The sequence below is a fragment of the Podarcis pityusensis genome, assembly GCF_964106645.2.
Source record: "Podarcis pityusensis genome assembly, chromosome: 9".
Taxonomy (NCBI): domain Eukaryota; kingdom Metazoa; phylum Chordata; class Lepidosauria; order Squamata; family Lacertidae; genus Podarcis; species Podarcis pityusensis.
The window spans coordinates 63,185,557-63,201,410 of NC_138034.1; the positions used below are offsets into that span (position 1 = coordinate 63,185,557).

Consider the following 15,854-nt stretch of genomic DNA (forward strand, 5'->3'; position numbering starts at 1 on the left):
GTGGGGCCGGCAATCAACACATCATCGAAGAAGGGGGTGACGCCAGGAATCCCTTTAAGGAGAGAGTCCATTATATTCTGGAATATGCCTGGTGCCACGCTGACACCGAATTGCAGCCGCTTTACCCTGAACGCTCCTCTGTGCGTCACAATCGTCTGTGCCTCTGCTGTGGCCTCATCTACTGGCAGCTGTTGATATGCTTGGGCCAAGTCCAGCTTGCCAAAAATGTTCGACCCAGCCAGGGTGGCAAGGACATGGCTGACCACTGGCACTGGGTATGCGTGGGCCGTGAGGGCCTTGTTTATGGTACATTTGTAGTCTGCGCAGATGCGGACCGAACCATTAGGCTTGACGGGTGTGACGATTGGGGTTTCCCAGGGAGCATTAGGCACCGGCTCCAGCACTCCTTGCTCTACGAGTCGGTCCAATTCCTCGTCTATACGGGGTTTCAAGGCGAACGGGACCCGGCGGGCCTTGAGCCTGACCGGTCGTACTGCGGGGTCAAGCTGTAGCGCAATGGGGGGGCCCGTATACTGTCCCAATTTCCCATCGAAAACCCCTGGAAATTCCTTGCATATGGCGTCCACGTCCACTTGTAAGCTAGTGTGGTTCACCCCGGTGACAGCTAGCCCCAGTGGTCCAAACCATGCCAATCCCAGTAAGCTAATGTAGGGGCCCTTGACCACAAGCAAGTCCAGTTGCCGCGTCCGCCCTCGGTATTGCACCCTGAAGGTCCCCACCCCCATTGTGGGGACCTTACGTTTCTGGAAGTCCCGGAGGGTGAATGGGGCCGGCCTGAGTTTGGGACCCCCAGTGGGACACAGTTTCCTTAAGGTCCTTGCCGAGATTATGGATAGAGTTGAACCCGTGTCAAGCTCCATGCGGCATGGGGCCCCCTCTATCTGTACCTCTACATAAATTTTCTCTACGTTGGGGTGGGGCAACTGGTATACCTGGAAGTCCGTGAGCTCCGTCGAGTTGCCTTGGTGCGTTGGGCCCCGGGACCTGGGGCTCTTGGATTGGTCATCTGATGCCTGGTGTCGGGTGGGCCGAGCCCGACACACCCGGGCGATGTGTCCCGATTTTCTGCACTGCCTGCACTCTGCGTTGCGGAAACGGCAGGTCCTCCTCTCGTGACTCTCCCCGCAGCTTGCGCAGTTCCCTCCTTCTCGTCGAGGCAGCTGTGGTCTGTGCGCTGCTTGAGTGCGCTGCTGTACTCGGTGCACCTCCTCCCTGTCGGATCCTGAGTCGTCGGTGAGGTCTTCATGGTGGACCCTCGGTTGGGATGGCAGGCTCGGCCGTGCCTCTTGGGTCGACCTCTCGGCAGCTTCTGTTGCCAGGGCCTCCTCCAGAGCGACCTGGAACGTTAGGTCCTTCTTAGCGTAGAGGCGCCGTTGCAGCTTCTCATCCTTCAGGCCACCGACGAGGCGGTCACGAAGCATGTTCTCCAGCTCTGAGAAGTTGCAGAACCGGGCGGCTTGGCGGAGAGAGGTCACAAACCCAGTTATGGTTTCCCCAGGGGCTTGCCGCTTTGCGTAGAAGGCATTTCGACGAGCCACCACTGAGGGCTGCGGCGAAAAGTGCCCCTTCAGCTGTTCCATTATTGTTTTGTATGGAACAGTAGCGACGTCTTCAGGCGCAAGGAGAGCCCGGGCGATTTCAAACGTCTCCTCTCCGCAGACGCTGAAGAATATCGCCCTCTTCTTGGCGTCTTCTTCGTCGGTGACCCCTTTGGCTTCTAGGAGGAAGGTGAAACGGGAGGCGTACGCTTCCCAGTCTCCAGATGCTGGGTTGAATGGCGAGAAGCTGCTGTTGGCTGCCATTCTGAGTTCCTTGTGCCCCGGAGCTGAAGCCTGGATACACGGTGCGAGGCAGCGGTGCGGCAGTTGGCGGTGCTGCGGTGCTGTGTGTGGCAGTCAGCTCAGCGGGATCCCATCCTCGTCGCCAGTGAAATATACTCAGAGTCGCAAAGTGATTTCATGCTCTTTATTCAGCTCATAGTGGTGAGGAGGAATGAATGAATGTCCCCTCACAGTATCTGCTTTATATACATTACTTACACAATGGGCTGCACATGATTGGCTAATTCTGGAATTCTACTGTAAGCCAATCAGGTTGTGGATTCACTTCTATCTGGAGCAGGATTGGGTGGTTCCTGCCAACCAATCATACTGCTGCATTGTTCTAGGACCAATCAGACTGCTGCATTCTGAATCCTATTGTTCTAGGACCAATCAGACTGCTGCCTTTTGGATCCTATTGTTCTAGGACCAATCAGACTGCTACAGTTTGGATCCTATTCAACTCAGTACATAACAGGCATTCTCCCCACCTGCGGTTTCTAGAAACTGGTCTTCAGAAGCTTTGCTGCCCCCAAATATGAAGGCAGAGCACAGCCATCACACAAAGAGGTCTTCAGGAGGGGCAGGAGAAAGAGAGGCCTCCTGACAAGAGTGTGCAAGGCTGAAGTCTACATGCAGAATGTATGCCCCTTACCACGCTAGTTACTGAAGAATGAAATGATGCTGGTTAGAGAGAAAAAGGATGTTTACATTAAATATGTCATTCAGTGACATCTCACCCACTCCCTACTCTCAGCTGCATCACGATTCTACAATTTTTTTTGGGGGGGGGGGGTCCAGCAAAATGAATTCTGATGGACACATCAGATACAAGAGCATTGCTGTATCTCAGGCATGGGCAAACTCGGCCCTCTAGATCATAGAATCATAGAGTTGGAAGAGACCACAAGGGCCATCGAGTCCAACCCCCTGCCAAGCAGGAAACACCATCAGAGCACTCCTGACATATGGTTGTCAAGCCTCTGCTTAAAGACCTCCAAAGAAGGAGACTCCACCACACTCCTTGGCAACAAATTCCACTGTCGAACAGCTCTTACTGTCAGGAAGTTCTTCCTAATGTTTAGGTGGAATCTTCTTTCTTGTAGTTTGGATCCATTGCTCCGTGTCCGCTTCTCTGGAGCAGCAGAAAACAACCTTTCTCCCTCCTCTATGTGACATCCTTTTATAGATGTTTTGAGACTACAGTTCCCATCATCCCTGACCACTGGTCCTGTTATTGAAACTGAAATTGAAATACTTTATTGTCACTTGTATACAGTGAGATTACACGAGCACCCCCCACTCAGCTCTCTTAGTCTTAATTCCCCTTGTTTACTGACTCATACCCACCAAACCCAAAAGTCAGTTGCCCTGTTGTTATCTTTTCATTCAGCAGCCTAACAGCCCACAGATAGAAGCTGTTCTTTACCCTGTTGGTGAGACTAGTCATGCTTCTATATCTTCTGCCTGAGGGCAGAAGATCAAGAAAGTGCCGGCCAGGGTGTGAATCATCCCTGAGAATTTTCTTCACTCTCCTGAGGCAACGTTCTTCCGCTATTTCATCCAGCGGATTCACAGGACAGCCCATAATATCTTGTGCTGTATTCACCACCCTCTGTAGGCACTTCCTATCAGTTGATGTCAAACCAGCGTACCACACTGTGATGCGGTATGAAAGGACACTTTCTATTGTGGACCGGTAGAAGATCATCAAATGTTGATTGACATCGTTCTTTCGCAATACTCTGAGGAGATGGAGCCTCTGTTGGGCTTTCTTAACCACCTGGGTTGTATTGATTTTCCAAGTAAGGTCTTCACTGAGATAAACTCCTAGGAATTTAAAGGAAGAGACTCTCTCCACACAGCCCTCCCCGATGTACAGGGATGATGGAGCTAGGGATGATGGGCGTTGTAGTCCCAAAACATCTGGAGGGCCGAGTTTCCCTATGCCTCCTGTATCTGATCCATGATGAGTGCTGATTATTATGTGTCTCTGTTCTCCTCTTTAGGTATTTAGTAATGGAGCTGATGGATGCCAACTTGTGCCAGGTGATTCAGATGGAGCTGGACCACGAGCGAATGTCTTACCTGCTCTACCAAATGCTCTGCGGCATCAAGCACCTTCACTCTGCAGGAATCATTCACAGGGTAAGCCAGGCGTCCATCTCACTCCCTCACCACCACCAAAAAAAAGGACAAATGTCCTTCTACGGGAAAGAAAAAAAAAATCTCTGTTATTTGGAGCATGCCCAGTTTTAGCTCCTGTTATACTATTATACCCATACCTAGGGACCTAGGGAGCAGTGCTGTTTTTATAGCAAACACCACCTCCCTTGTCTCTTTGGGTGACCAGCCTCTGAAGGCATCTGAAGGCAGCCTTGCTTAGGGAAGCTTTTAATCTCTGAAGGACTATTGTATTTTAATATTTTGTTGGAAGCCACCCAGAGTGGCTGGGGAAACCCAGCCAGTTGGGCGGGGTATAAATAAATTATTATTATTATTATTATTATTATTATTATTATTATTATCACATGCTGCACCCCTTTGCCCCCTCTTGGATCATTCATCTCTCTCAGCCCTGCAGCACCGCCAAAGCAGATATAATTATTTAACAAATCGCGTTCCACGTGCGTCTTAAGGCAGTGCACAGAATGCAATAAAAACAGCTGAAAACAATACCGAGTACGCAGTAGCCATGTCAGAGACCAATTCATCCAGGCTTTTGGAACAAAAAAATGTCCTCAGTTGTTTCTGTAAAGTGTAGATAGTGAGTGCCTGTTTTATCTTCACGGAAATACTGTTCCACAGAACAGGGACAGCCGCGCCATTGTGGCATTTGTGATATAAAGCACCTACTGAGTCTTGTAGGTAGAACTCATATTTCCTGCCCCCCCCCACTCCTTCATCTCTTTCAGGATTTAAAACCAAGTAATATTGTGGTAAAATCTGACTGCACATTGAAGATCCTGGATTTTGGACTGGCCAGGACCGCAGGCACTAGCTTCATGATGACTCCTTATGTGGTCACACGTTATTACAGAGCACCGGAGGTCATCTTGGGAATGGGCTACAAGGAGAATGGTAGGATATACATGTGATGTGAGCATATGGGATGGAGCAAAGCTGGGAGTGCCAGCTGGATGGGAAGGAATGACCTGGGCGGCTCAAGTACCTTTAAAACCTTATTGCACAGATATCACCTGGTGAAACTTTTCACCAGCATGAAACGAACAACACGATCACCTACTGCAATGGTTGGTTGAGAGACTGACAATCCTAGGGTTGTCCGCCTGATTATTATAGGCACTAAAGCAACACAGAGGATGATGCAGATATTACTGAAGTTAAGAAACACCCAATTTGGATACTATGCTGTATCTCATTGCATCCAGTCTGTATCATTGGAGGCATGTTTATAAGGAGGGAATTTAAACAGAGCTTTTCATCACCACGCTGGGAATTAAAATATTAAAATGCTCTTTGGGTGGGCGATGGGTGTGACCCAAATATTTCCAGCTTTCCTCAGTTCCAAATATGGTCCCTGTTAATAAATTGTTTCCCTAGGAACACACATCCTTTCAAAACAAAGGAACTCGGACCTGTATTCGTTTCAGTTCAATTTTGGTGCATAAAACCATGGGTTGCCATAAAACTAATAAAAACGGGTGAACAACTCCAGCCCTGTGGCTGAGAAAATGTATTATAAAATCAAAACATAGAGAAACAGTAACAAAATTATGATTGCAACAACAACAAAAAACTTAAATCAAATTATCTCCAGCCTAGGAGTATTAGATTGCATGTATTCGCATCATTTTATTTGCTGCCCACGGCACTGCAAATAGGGAGGTTCTCTAAGTAATATAGTTATTCTGGTTGCATAGGAGAAAACATTGGTATCACAAAATCAACAAGGCAAGGAGACAAGAATCTAGCTCTAGGCAGGGTTCTATAGCAAATAGTAGGCAATGGCTTGGATTCCAATTTGTCCTCTGCCAATGGCAGGACTCCTTCCATTCATGGATCTAGTGGGGTCCAATGGAGTCTCCGGATTGAGGGCAAGGCACCTCTATTTTTCTCTCCATTTCTCTTTGCACCACTTTTTCTACTGCACTGGAAGGTCCCCAACCTGCAGCAGCAGACTTTTGAATTTCAAAGGCATCTTAGTTAAGATTTAAGCCAGTATGATCAACTTCTCCTTGCCTGTGCACATCAGCACTAATCCAAAGTAGTTTTGGGAAATTTATTTTCGAGGTAAGCTTGAGGGTAGGGGCTGATACCTCAACCACACGAAGGCAGTGGACAAACATTTTGTTTCTTTAAAATGCTTTATGCCACCTTTTGGAGCTGGGGGCCACGCTTGCCCAAGTATCCCATATCTGGGGCTTTAAGAAGCTTTGGAAACATACCTATTTTTAACATCACAACTCACCTCTAGACAGGAATGCAAGGCTGCTTCCAATGTAACTCAGCTTATCCAAGGGATGGATGGCCTTGGCATTATTACTTTGGATAAAAACATATGAAAATATTTATGTTCTGGAACAATCCCATAAACCTTATCTCTCGGGAATCCAGGGTCTAGCTCATAGGAGAAGCCTTTAAGAACTTGGGATGACACAAAATTAACACCTCTATTGGTTGCTGCTATTTTTTCATTTTCACCTAGCTGCTACAGACTCTCCACCAAATAACAAGGGGAAACAGTTTTCATCAAAAGGCAATGAGTGTCACTGACAAACTCGGTGATTATATGAGCCAGAGTTGTCTGCACCTGCCTTAGAGAGTCAGTGCTTACTTTTTCCCCAGGGAGGAAGAGGTGGCCTGCCCGTGTGAAGGTGGCGGTGGTGGCAGCAGCCCCGCAATGGATCCTGCCAGGCTCCATGAGAGCTGGAGCAGCTGAGGTGCAGCTTTCCTGCATGTCAGCTGTTAGCTGGAAGGCCTAAGAGCCTCAGCAAGCTCCCGCTGCACCTCCAGCTCACGTGCACCTCTCCAGAGCCCTAGAGCAGCCTTTCTCAACCTGTGGGTCCCCAGATGTTGCTGAACTACAATGCCCATCACCCCTAGCCAGCAAGGCCAGAGCTCAGGGATGATGGGAGTTGTAGTCCAACAACATCTGGGGACCCACAGGTTGAGAATCACTGCCTGCCCTAGAGGATATCCCCTTTAGGCTCTGGGGAGGGTCTCCTCGTGAGCCAGAGATGTAGAGGGGCTTTGCTGAGGCTGGTCAGGTCTCTTCCCCCTACTTCTTCCAGGGCCCAGCTGAGAGGTGCTGTAAGTTCCAGCTGAAAAAGAAGCAGCCCTGATTATGATGATGATATTATTTACCCTTCAGCCGCAGGTCCCAGGGTGGGTGAGAACAAATTGAAATTCAGTATTAAAAAGGGTTCAACAAAACCTAGTTGTGGGTCCTGAAAACACAACCTCAAGTTTCCAAGGGAGGGTACAGCACTATTACAGTGCAGTAATCTAGATGTGGGGTGCTCTTTTTATTTTATTTTGTTTATTGAATTTATATACTGCCCTATTCCCAGAAGTCTCAGGGTGATTCACAGAATAAAATCAAGATATAAAACCACAAAATACATAATAGAAATAAAAACAATAACCCAACAGCCCCATAGCAAAGGAATAATTCTGATCAAACTGACCTTCTAGGTGGGGGGGGGGGTGAATGTTATTTTGTTGTGCTCAATAATCTTGTCACATCAACCATCATTTATTTGTGTGCTTTAAAAAAAAGCCCTATCGGTAGTACAGTATTAAATCCGTGCTTCATAAATATTAGGCAGCCAATTTTGCAGCAGGATGAGCAAGTAACACCATGGAGATAAATCCATTCCTCTGTTTCTGCTGCCCAAGTAATCTTTCCCAAGTAATCTGAAAACAAAGGTTCCCTTTTGATGTTAAATGTAACAGGGAACTTCCAGATTGTTCCATTTTTAATTTGTGGAATCTAATTAGCATACTGCAGCGCTTTAACTAACATTTGACTGCAATCTGCAAGCTGGCAATTAGATAGCTATTTCAGCCTGATTTCTTTGTTATTTAAATTTGGTAATGATTGGGCTGCATTTCCAGCACACCTTGTGTTTTTCAGTTTAAAAGCCAGAGCTGAAGGTGATTCTAGTACTAGTTATCAGCTTAAAGTGAAGGTTTCCTTGCTGTAGTAATAATGAAGGGGTAAATGCTTTTGAAACCTTCTTAATCAAGATTGCTATAGCAACCTCCAGAAAAGTGAAGGTGAGCTTAGATGTTGCCTTTGATCCAGAGCTCTGTCCTCAGGTGAGCTCAAGGTGCTCTGCATGAGTAGCCTTTGATGGGTGGAGTTAGATCAGGCTTCCTCAACCTCGGTCCTCCAGATGTTTTGAGACTACAGTTCCCAGCATCCCTGACCACTGGTCCTGCTAGCTAGGGATCATGGGAGTTGTAGGCCAAAAACATCTGGAGGGGCGAGGTTGAGGAAACTTGAGTTAGAGCCACGTGTCCATTTTTTTCATTGAACTGACGGACTTGGCAGTTCCCTCAAGGAATCACACAATCAGGGCAGTTATGGTATTCTCCCAATAATTCTAATTACCTGAGCATCTGCAAATGGCAGAATTGGTTATCATAGAATGAGCAATCCAGTTACATGCATTTACCTAGCAATAGAAGCCAAGCCGAGAGGGGAAAAGCTTTTGACTAGCGCAGGGTTTTCTAATTGGGTCTCCAGCTGTTTTTGGATTACAACTTCCACTGGTCCTGCTAGCTAGGGTTGATGGGAGTTGTAGTCCAACAACAGCTGAAGACTCAAGTTTGGGAAACTGTGGACTAGTGCCTATTATGATTTGGCTGTTTGTTGTTGTTTAGTCGTGTCCGACTCTTTGTGACATCTAATTTTTGAATCTGCAGAAGTCCATAGTGCAGTTCAGTATCTGTAAAGAGAGAGCACTTAATTTTCAGCTTTCCTCTCTGCTTGACTATTCAGCACAAATTCTGGGAGGCAGATATTTGGGTACATTTGGATTTAATCTCTCTCCACCCATGCAATCTTGCCTGTTTAAGGCCAGTTCCATGCTTTCATTTTCTCTTGGCACCTGACTTTATGGATGCTATATTTCCCCACCGTTTTGATGCACTCTGTTCCCAAAGTCCCCAAATTGCCCTGTTGCCGCCCCCTTTAAAAGTGAGAGCGACTCCAGTGTTTCAGGCATGCTTTTGCTGCCCTGTGCACCCAGTACCACCCCTTCCCTCCCCCCCCCCAAAACGAAGCATTTCACCTCTGTCAAAAGAAATGACTCGACTGGTGTTCGTTTTTGTTTCTGTTAAAAGGAGAGAGAAAAAGAAGGTGGGACAGAAAAAGTGAACACTGTTGGGCCATGTTCACACCATACATTTAACACACTATGATACCACTTTTAAGAGTCATGGCTTTCCCCAAAGAATTGTGGGAGTAGTGGTTTGTTAAGTGAGAGTCATTAAGGCAAAGGTAAAGGGACCCCTGACCATTAGGTCCAGTCGTGACCGACTCTGGGGCTGCGGCGCTCATCTCGCTTTAATGGCTGAGGGAGCTGGCGTACAGCTTCCGGGTCATGTGGCCAGCATGACTAAGCCGCTTCTGGAGAACCAGAGCAGCACACGGAAACACTGTTTACCTTCCTGCCGGAGCGGTACCTATTTATCTACTTGCACTTGGACGTGCTTTCGAACTGCTAGGTTGGCAGGAGCAGGGACTGAGCAACGGGAGCTCACCCGTCGTGGGGATTTGAACCGCTGACCTTCTGATCAGCAAGTCCTAGGCTCTGTGGTTTAACCCACAGCTCCACCTGCGTCCCTATAGAGAGTCATTAGGGGACCCTTAGTCCCCTCCAAGAGCTACAATTCCCAGATTGGTTTAACAATCTATCCCTCTTCACTGAGAACTCTAGGAATTTTAACTCTGGGAGAGGGGAGTCTCCTAGAAACTCTCAGCACCCTTAACAAACTACAGCTCCCAGAATTCTCTTGGGGAATCCATGGACATTTAAAGTGGTATCATTGCACTTTAAATGTATGGTGTAAATGAGGCCTTGGATAGATCAACCGGTTCTCGCCAGCTATAACTGCTGGGCCTCTGAATATTTGGTACCGGAGGGGTGTGGCTGCCCCATCCTCATGTTGGGACCCCGTGCTACTAAAGTTGCCAGACTGCAACATGGTGCCCTCCAGATGTTGTTGGACTACAGCTCCCATCTGCCCCAGTGGTGAAGGCTGCTGTACAGACCTGTACACTGCCTGGCGGTTCCCTCATTATGAGAAGTGAGGTTACAGGGAACCAGAGAGGGCCTTCTCGGTAGTGGCGCCCACCCTGTGGAATGCCCTCCCATCAGATGTGAAGGAAATAAGCAGCTATCTTATCTTTAAAAGACATCTGAAGGCAGCCCTGTTTAGGGAAGTTTTTAGTATTTAATTCTGTACTGTTTTTAACACTCAATCGGAAGCCGCCCAGAGTGGCTGGGGAGGCTCAGCCAGATGGGCAGGGTATAAATACATACATACATACATACATACATACATACATACATACATACTAGTAAATCTGGCAACGTGGCCACTGCAGGTTTTCCTGCTCCTTCCACCTCTGTCGCCTGTGTTCCCCCTCCTGCATATGCTGCTGTGAAGCTCACATTGAATCCTGCCCATTATAGACTTGGAGCTCAGCTATAGAGCTTCAAATAAAATGTTTTGTGTGTGTTTTAAGTGCAATGTGCAATGTGGATGTTGCTTCTGGGAGAAATCATGTATGAACATGCCCAAAGAAAATTTGCGAGCGAGGGAAGATGGGAGACAGTGCATCCGTCTGCCTTCAGAGCCGGTTTCCTTTTTCACTCACAATATGGCAGCCCTAACGTCCGTGACCAAAGCCTCCTGGATGCATTTGGTATGACTTAGGCCAGGGACGGGGAGTTGTGGCTCTCTAGATGGTCCCCGGCAATGTGGCCAATGGTCAGGCATGATAGGAGTTGTAGTCCAGCAACACCTGGAGGGACGCAGGTTCCCCATCCCTGAACTAGATCTAACTTGGAAAAATTAGGTGCCATCCTTTCCCTTCTCCCCAGATTTGCCTACTTTGTTCTAGAACCTGGCATTTTCTCCTGTGACAACAGAAGCGAGAAGCAAACGCATGCAACTTTCCCCACTTGGTCTTGTCAAATGAGAGCAGCCTAGATTTAACGCGCTGCTCTGGCCTGTGACCACACAAATGGGCTAGCTTGCACAGGAGCAATTAAAAGTGACAGGGGATGCATGGCGCAATCTGTAGGGTGCAATCCTATGCATATCTACACAAGTGTAAGCCCTGTTGAGTTCCATGGGCCTTACATTACTCCCTAGTAAATATGTATAGGGTTGCAGCCCTGAAGGGCATTATCCGGGGATCATTATCTTGGGACAATTTAAACAGGAAAAGGTCAGGATTTTTGCATATATATACATTTTGAAAAAGTGGAATAAAACTGATTAAATTAATGTTTGCTGGGTATTAATGCTTCTTCTGTTTATGACATCTTTGTGTGTGTGTGTGTGTGTTTTAAAAAATTGTTCGGTGGAAGGTGCATAAATCTGTGCTTTCTCTGATCAATCTGCTCTTTTTCCCCTCCTGTAGGAGCCAAAATGTCTTAGTTAACTTTGCCTTCCCCCCTCCCTTTCTCTCTTCATTTCCTTGTCTCTGCTGTTCTAGTGGATATATGGTCAGTAGGATGCATTATGGGAGAAATGGTGCGCCACAAAATCCTCTTTCCAGGAAGGGATTGTATCCTTATGCCATTTGCTGCAACCTTCATCGAATTATTTCTCTTTCATCCCCCGCAGCCTCATCCTTGACTTTTTCCTATTAAGCAAGCAATATATGAGAGGAGGATACAAAGACAGAAGCGAAAAAAAGCTGAATCTTAGGGGTGTGTGTAATTATGATTGGAGTCACTTGGGAATCAGCAGCAAAACGAAACGAAACAAAACAAAAACCCGAACTGCCAGCTATATGACAAACGCTACCAAACAGCTCTTCATGCTTTTACCCTTATATTTGTTAACACCTTTTGGGGGGTTATAGAAGAACCAGCCACTGATGACAGACTTGTAAACTTTTTCTTATTGATTGCATTTTAAAGAAAACGGCCCATTTGTTCCTTTAAACTTTGTTGTTTTTTCCCCCTTTCCCCTCTTTTGGCTGAATGTTTTGAAAATTGTAATTTTTTTGATGTTTGTGGTGACATCATAATCTTTTGCTTGCTAATGCATCGTTAGTCTGGGTCCACCATGATGCTGTATAGACTCCGGAGGTGAGTCGATACAACATCTTGTTCTGAATGTGTTGACTCACCCGTTTGTTGCCTAGAAGAGATCCGGCAGTCCTTTGGCGCTTCCTAGAAATGGAACTCCTAACCAGAATTCCAGAATGAACTTTCCTTTTTTGTGTGTGCATGAGGTCTGCACAACCCCCGCCCCCCCAAAAAAAACCTCTGCTCACCCCACCCACACCCTTCTCTTGCCCTGTTCATTTTGAGTTTCTGTGATATTCTTTTTGCCATCTCTCAAGGTGGTGAAAGTAATATTAGAAAATGAAAACAACTGCAATCTAAGAAAGAAAGAAAGAAAGAAAGAAAGATAGAAAGAAAGAGAAAGAAGCTTTCTAGTTCATCTATTGTAGGCAAGGAATAAAAGCACATTTTATATTAACAAAACACACATATTTACATCTTCTTTGCTGTAAAAGACTTCCACCAGCGAGCTAGGAGGAGGGTAAATTGGCTTGAGAAATCTTTTGACAGCTGGTGTGATAAGCATAAGGTCATGAGCACTGATTAATATTTGGCGCTTCTTGGTGATTAACATAGGGTCAGCCTTTCCAACATGCTGTGGTCATTTCCTCTCAGACGTTGGGAATATAGGATGTTATTGAAAGATAGGAGGATAGTTTGCACAGTTTGCATATGGAAACCAGCTGAAGAGGTTAGCAGATGAACGAGCCTACAGCCACACATCTGCAGAAACCAGCACATGCATAATAAGGTATATGAAGGGCCACCTGCAACAGCACTTATGTGAGGGAAATCAAAACTTTCACACATGATGATTAAAGTTGAGTTCTGTTGTGACCTATCTCAGTTGCTCAGCCAATGCGTGCATACAGTTCAGAGGGCCTTCTCGGTAGTGGCGCCCACCCTGTGGAATGCCCTTCCTTCAGATGTGAAGGAAATAAGCAGCTATCTTATCTTTAAAAGACATCTGAAGGCAGCCCTGTTTAGGGAAGTTTTAATATTTAATGCTGTATTGTTTTTAACACTCGATTCGGAGCCTCCCAGAGTGGCTGGAGAAACTCAGCCAGATGGGCAGGGTATAAATAAATTATTATTATTATTATATTCACTCTGCAAAATTCTGCCCTCATTCACTTCCATGGGAGGCAGAACTCCATACACTGATCCTTTTCCGACCTTCTGATCGGCAAGCCCTAGGCTCTGTGCTTTAACCCACAGCGCCACCCGCATCCCTATTCTCAGCAATATCAAAGGCCAAAGGCAGTCGAAAGTGTAACTTTCTGGCCCCATGCGCAGAGGTGGGTGGAGGGCAAATCTTTGTCCTTTGGGGTGTGTAAAGGAGAGGTTGTGCAGGGAAGAATGGATTAAAGGCTGGAGTTAGGGAAAGAAATGGGGGGGGGGGACACCCCAAAATGGTGGGCATTGCTGAGGAAGGAAGAGCGTGAGGACTATTTTAATGGGATAGTTGAGTTTTGGAGCATCATTTTTTAAAAAAGAGAGAGTAAAATGTCTTTAAACATCACAAAATGTTGCACACCTGGAGTGTTGTCACTTGTTACCTGAGTCGTTAACAGGAGCTATCCAGTAAGAGCCTGCAAAACATGGGTAGCCATTCTCTGCATAGCACAGTGTCTTTTACAGCATTATTGCGGCTAATCTTTTATATATTGAGTGAAAGTAGAGGGGCTCATGACAAAGTGGTGGTCTGGAAGAGGGGGCCTGTCCACCTGCCGCCCAAACCATAACAGTGTCGGCTCAAGTTCTGTGATGGATTAAATGCTACAAAATGGAATGAGTGGGTTTGATGGTGGGTTGTAGGTCAGGACGATGTTCCCATTGGTCAGTTCTCTTCCATCTTGGGCCCATCAGCCAGTATTAGTGTCCCTGGTCCTACATGGATATTCCTTTAGTTTTTTGAATGGCTTTTGAAGGCTAGCAGCCGCCACCACATCCTGCGGCATTGAATCCCAGAAACTGAATACACCTGTGAAGCAGTGCTGCCTTTAGCTTGCCGGGAACTGACTCCCAGTCAGTTTTCACTGGATAATCTCTGGCTTCTAATGTTATGAGAGAGAACACATCTCTCCATCCACCTTTGGCCACACCATGCATCTGTTTAGAAACCCGCTCATGAAGTCAATGGGGTGCCTTCCAGGTGTCAGTTGATCTCAGCTCCTACCAACTACTGACAGTGTTGTCTGGGGATGATGGAAGCTGCAGACCAACATCTGGATGGTACAGTGTTGGCTACCTCTGCTTTATTGTATCTCCACTTAGTGATTTTTTTTAACACCTCTAATTGCTTCAGCTTTCCCACATATGGAATGTGTTGCAACCTTTCGATAATTTTGGTTGCTCTTTTCTGCACTGCTCCCACTTCAGTGGTATCCTTTTTTGAGATTGTACACAGCATTCCAGGTGTGGTTGCACTTTAAATGTGTTCAGAGGTGCCACTGACAATGCAAGCAGGCGCAGATTTCTGCAAAGGTGCCACAATGTTGGCTGCTTTGTTTTCAGTTCTTTTTGTAATAACGCCTAGTATGGAGTTTGCTGTTTTTCCTGCCACTGCATACTCGAGATATCTGCACAACCCCAAGATCTCTTTCCTGGTTAGTCACCTTCAGGCCAGCAGTTCAGCTCTTGATTAACTGGGAAGGGTATCACCTGCTCTACTTTCTAATTTCGAAAGCAGAGAGGCTCCCCCCCCCCTTCCCCAACCTACTGGGAATGTATGTTTGCAGTCTGAAGCCGGTGCTATCCTACATGCCATGCAAAACCACCCTGCAACCTTTATTTTGATTTTGGCTTTGTTAAGTTCATGAATCCCAAAAGGTGTTATACTGCAGCAAATAAGTGGATTCCCCAGACAACTGAATCCCATTTCTAAGCAATGCTATGTTAGAAGCCTTGGTCATTTAGCTGCTGGGATTTCAGCTTATAAGGGGGAAACTGCAGCTCCTTTGCTACAGGCTAAAGGCAAGTTGATTTGCATATGTCTCCAGAAAATAAGATCTCTTTAGGATAGAAACCAATATGCTTATAAGGATGCAGATGAGACCTATATTTTTAAATTAGTCATTTAATTATGGTCACAAAGCTATGGTGACAAACAGTAGCTAGCCTTAGGTCTTACACTGTTCACTGAATTTTCTTTCTTTCTTTCTTTCTTTCTTTCTTTCTTTCTTTCTTTCTTTCTTTCTTTCTTTCTTTCTTTCTTTCTTGCTGCATCACTCTCGTGCACATAGGCAAGTATAGACGTATTTAGCAATAAAGATTAACCGTTCTACCCCTAGCTACCTACTCCCCCTCTCTCTGTTTTGCCCAACTCCTTCCCCCAACTGGAAAGTTTAATGTAAGCCATCTTTTGTACTCAAAGAAGTGATTGCCCAAAGGACATTCCATTTCTAAAAAGCAAAAAAAAATGAGACCTTGGCACTCAGAAGGACATTTGCTTGGGAAATGAAATATCCCCCTCCTTCCTTTCTCACTGCTGAGATACGGATGGAAATCAGGCCTTGATGGGGGGCAGGAAGGATGGGGGAAAGGTTGAATTGTCCACACATTTGTATCTACCAGATGCAACTAATCACTCCGTGGGGATATGCATGGAAATGCTCCTTGAAAGGTTGTTCCATCAGTATGCTGCTTATTTGCAGGCATAAACGTTGGAGAAGCTTTTATTCAGGAGAGTGAAATCTAAGCACCAGAGCTGTAGGGTTGTGTTCACATCACA

General features: G+C 46.2%; 1 protein-coding gene across 8 annotated transcripts in view; it reads left to right on the forward strand.

The window, feature by feature from the left end:
* Positions 1-15,854, forward strand: part of MAPK10 (mitogen-activated protein kinase 10) — a 236,496-nt gene that overhangs the window by 183,255 nt on the left and 37,387 nt on the right. For 7 of the 8 annotated variants that reach the window (XM_081020953.1, XM_081020954.1, XM_081020952.1 and 4 more), the window contains 3 exons: positions 3,851-3,989; positions 4,757-4,922; positions 11,542-11,613. In XM_081020953.1, the coding sequence (XP_080877079.1) occupies positions 3,851-3,989; positions 4,757-4,922; positions 11,542-11,613 (377 nt within the window). The remainder of the gene's footprint in view (positions 1-3,850; positions 3,990-4,756; positions 4,923-11,541; positions 11,614-15,854) is intronic. The other variant, XM_081020956.1, reaches the window with a different exon arrangement.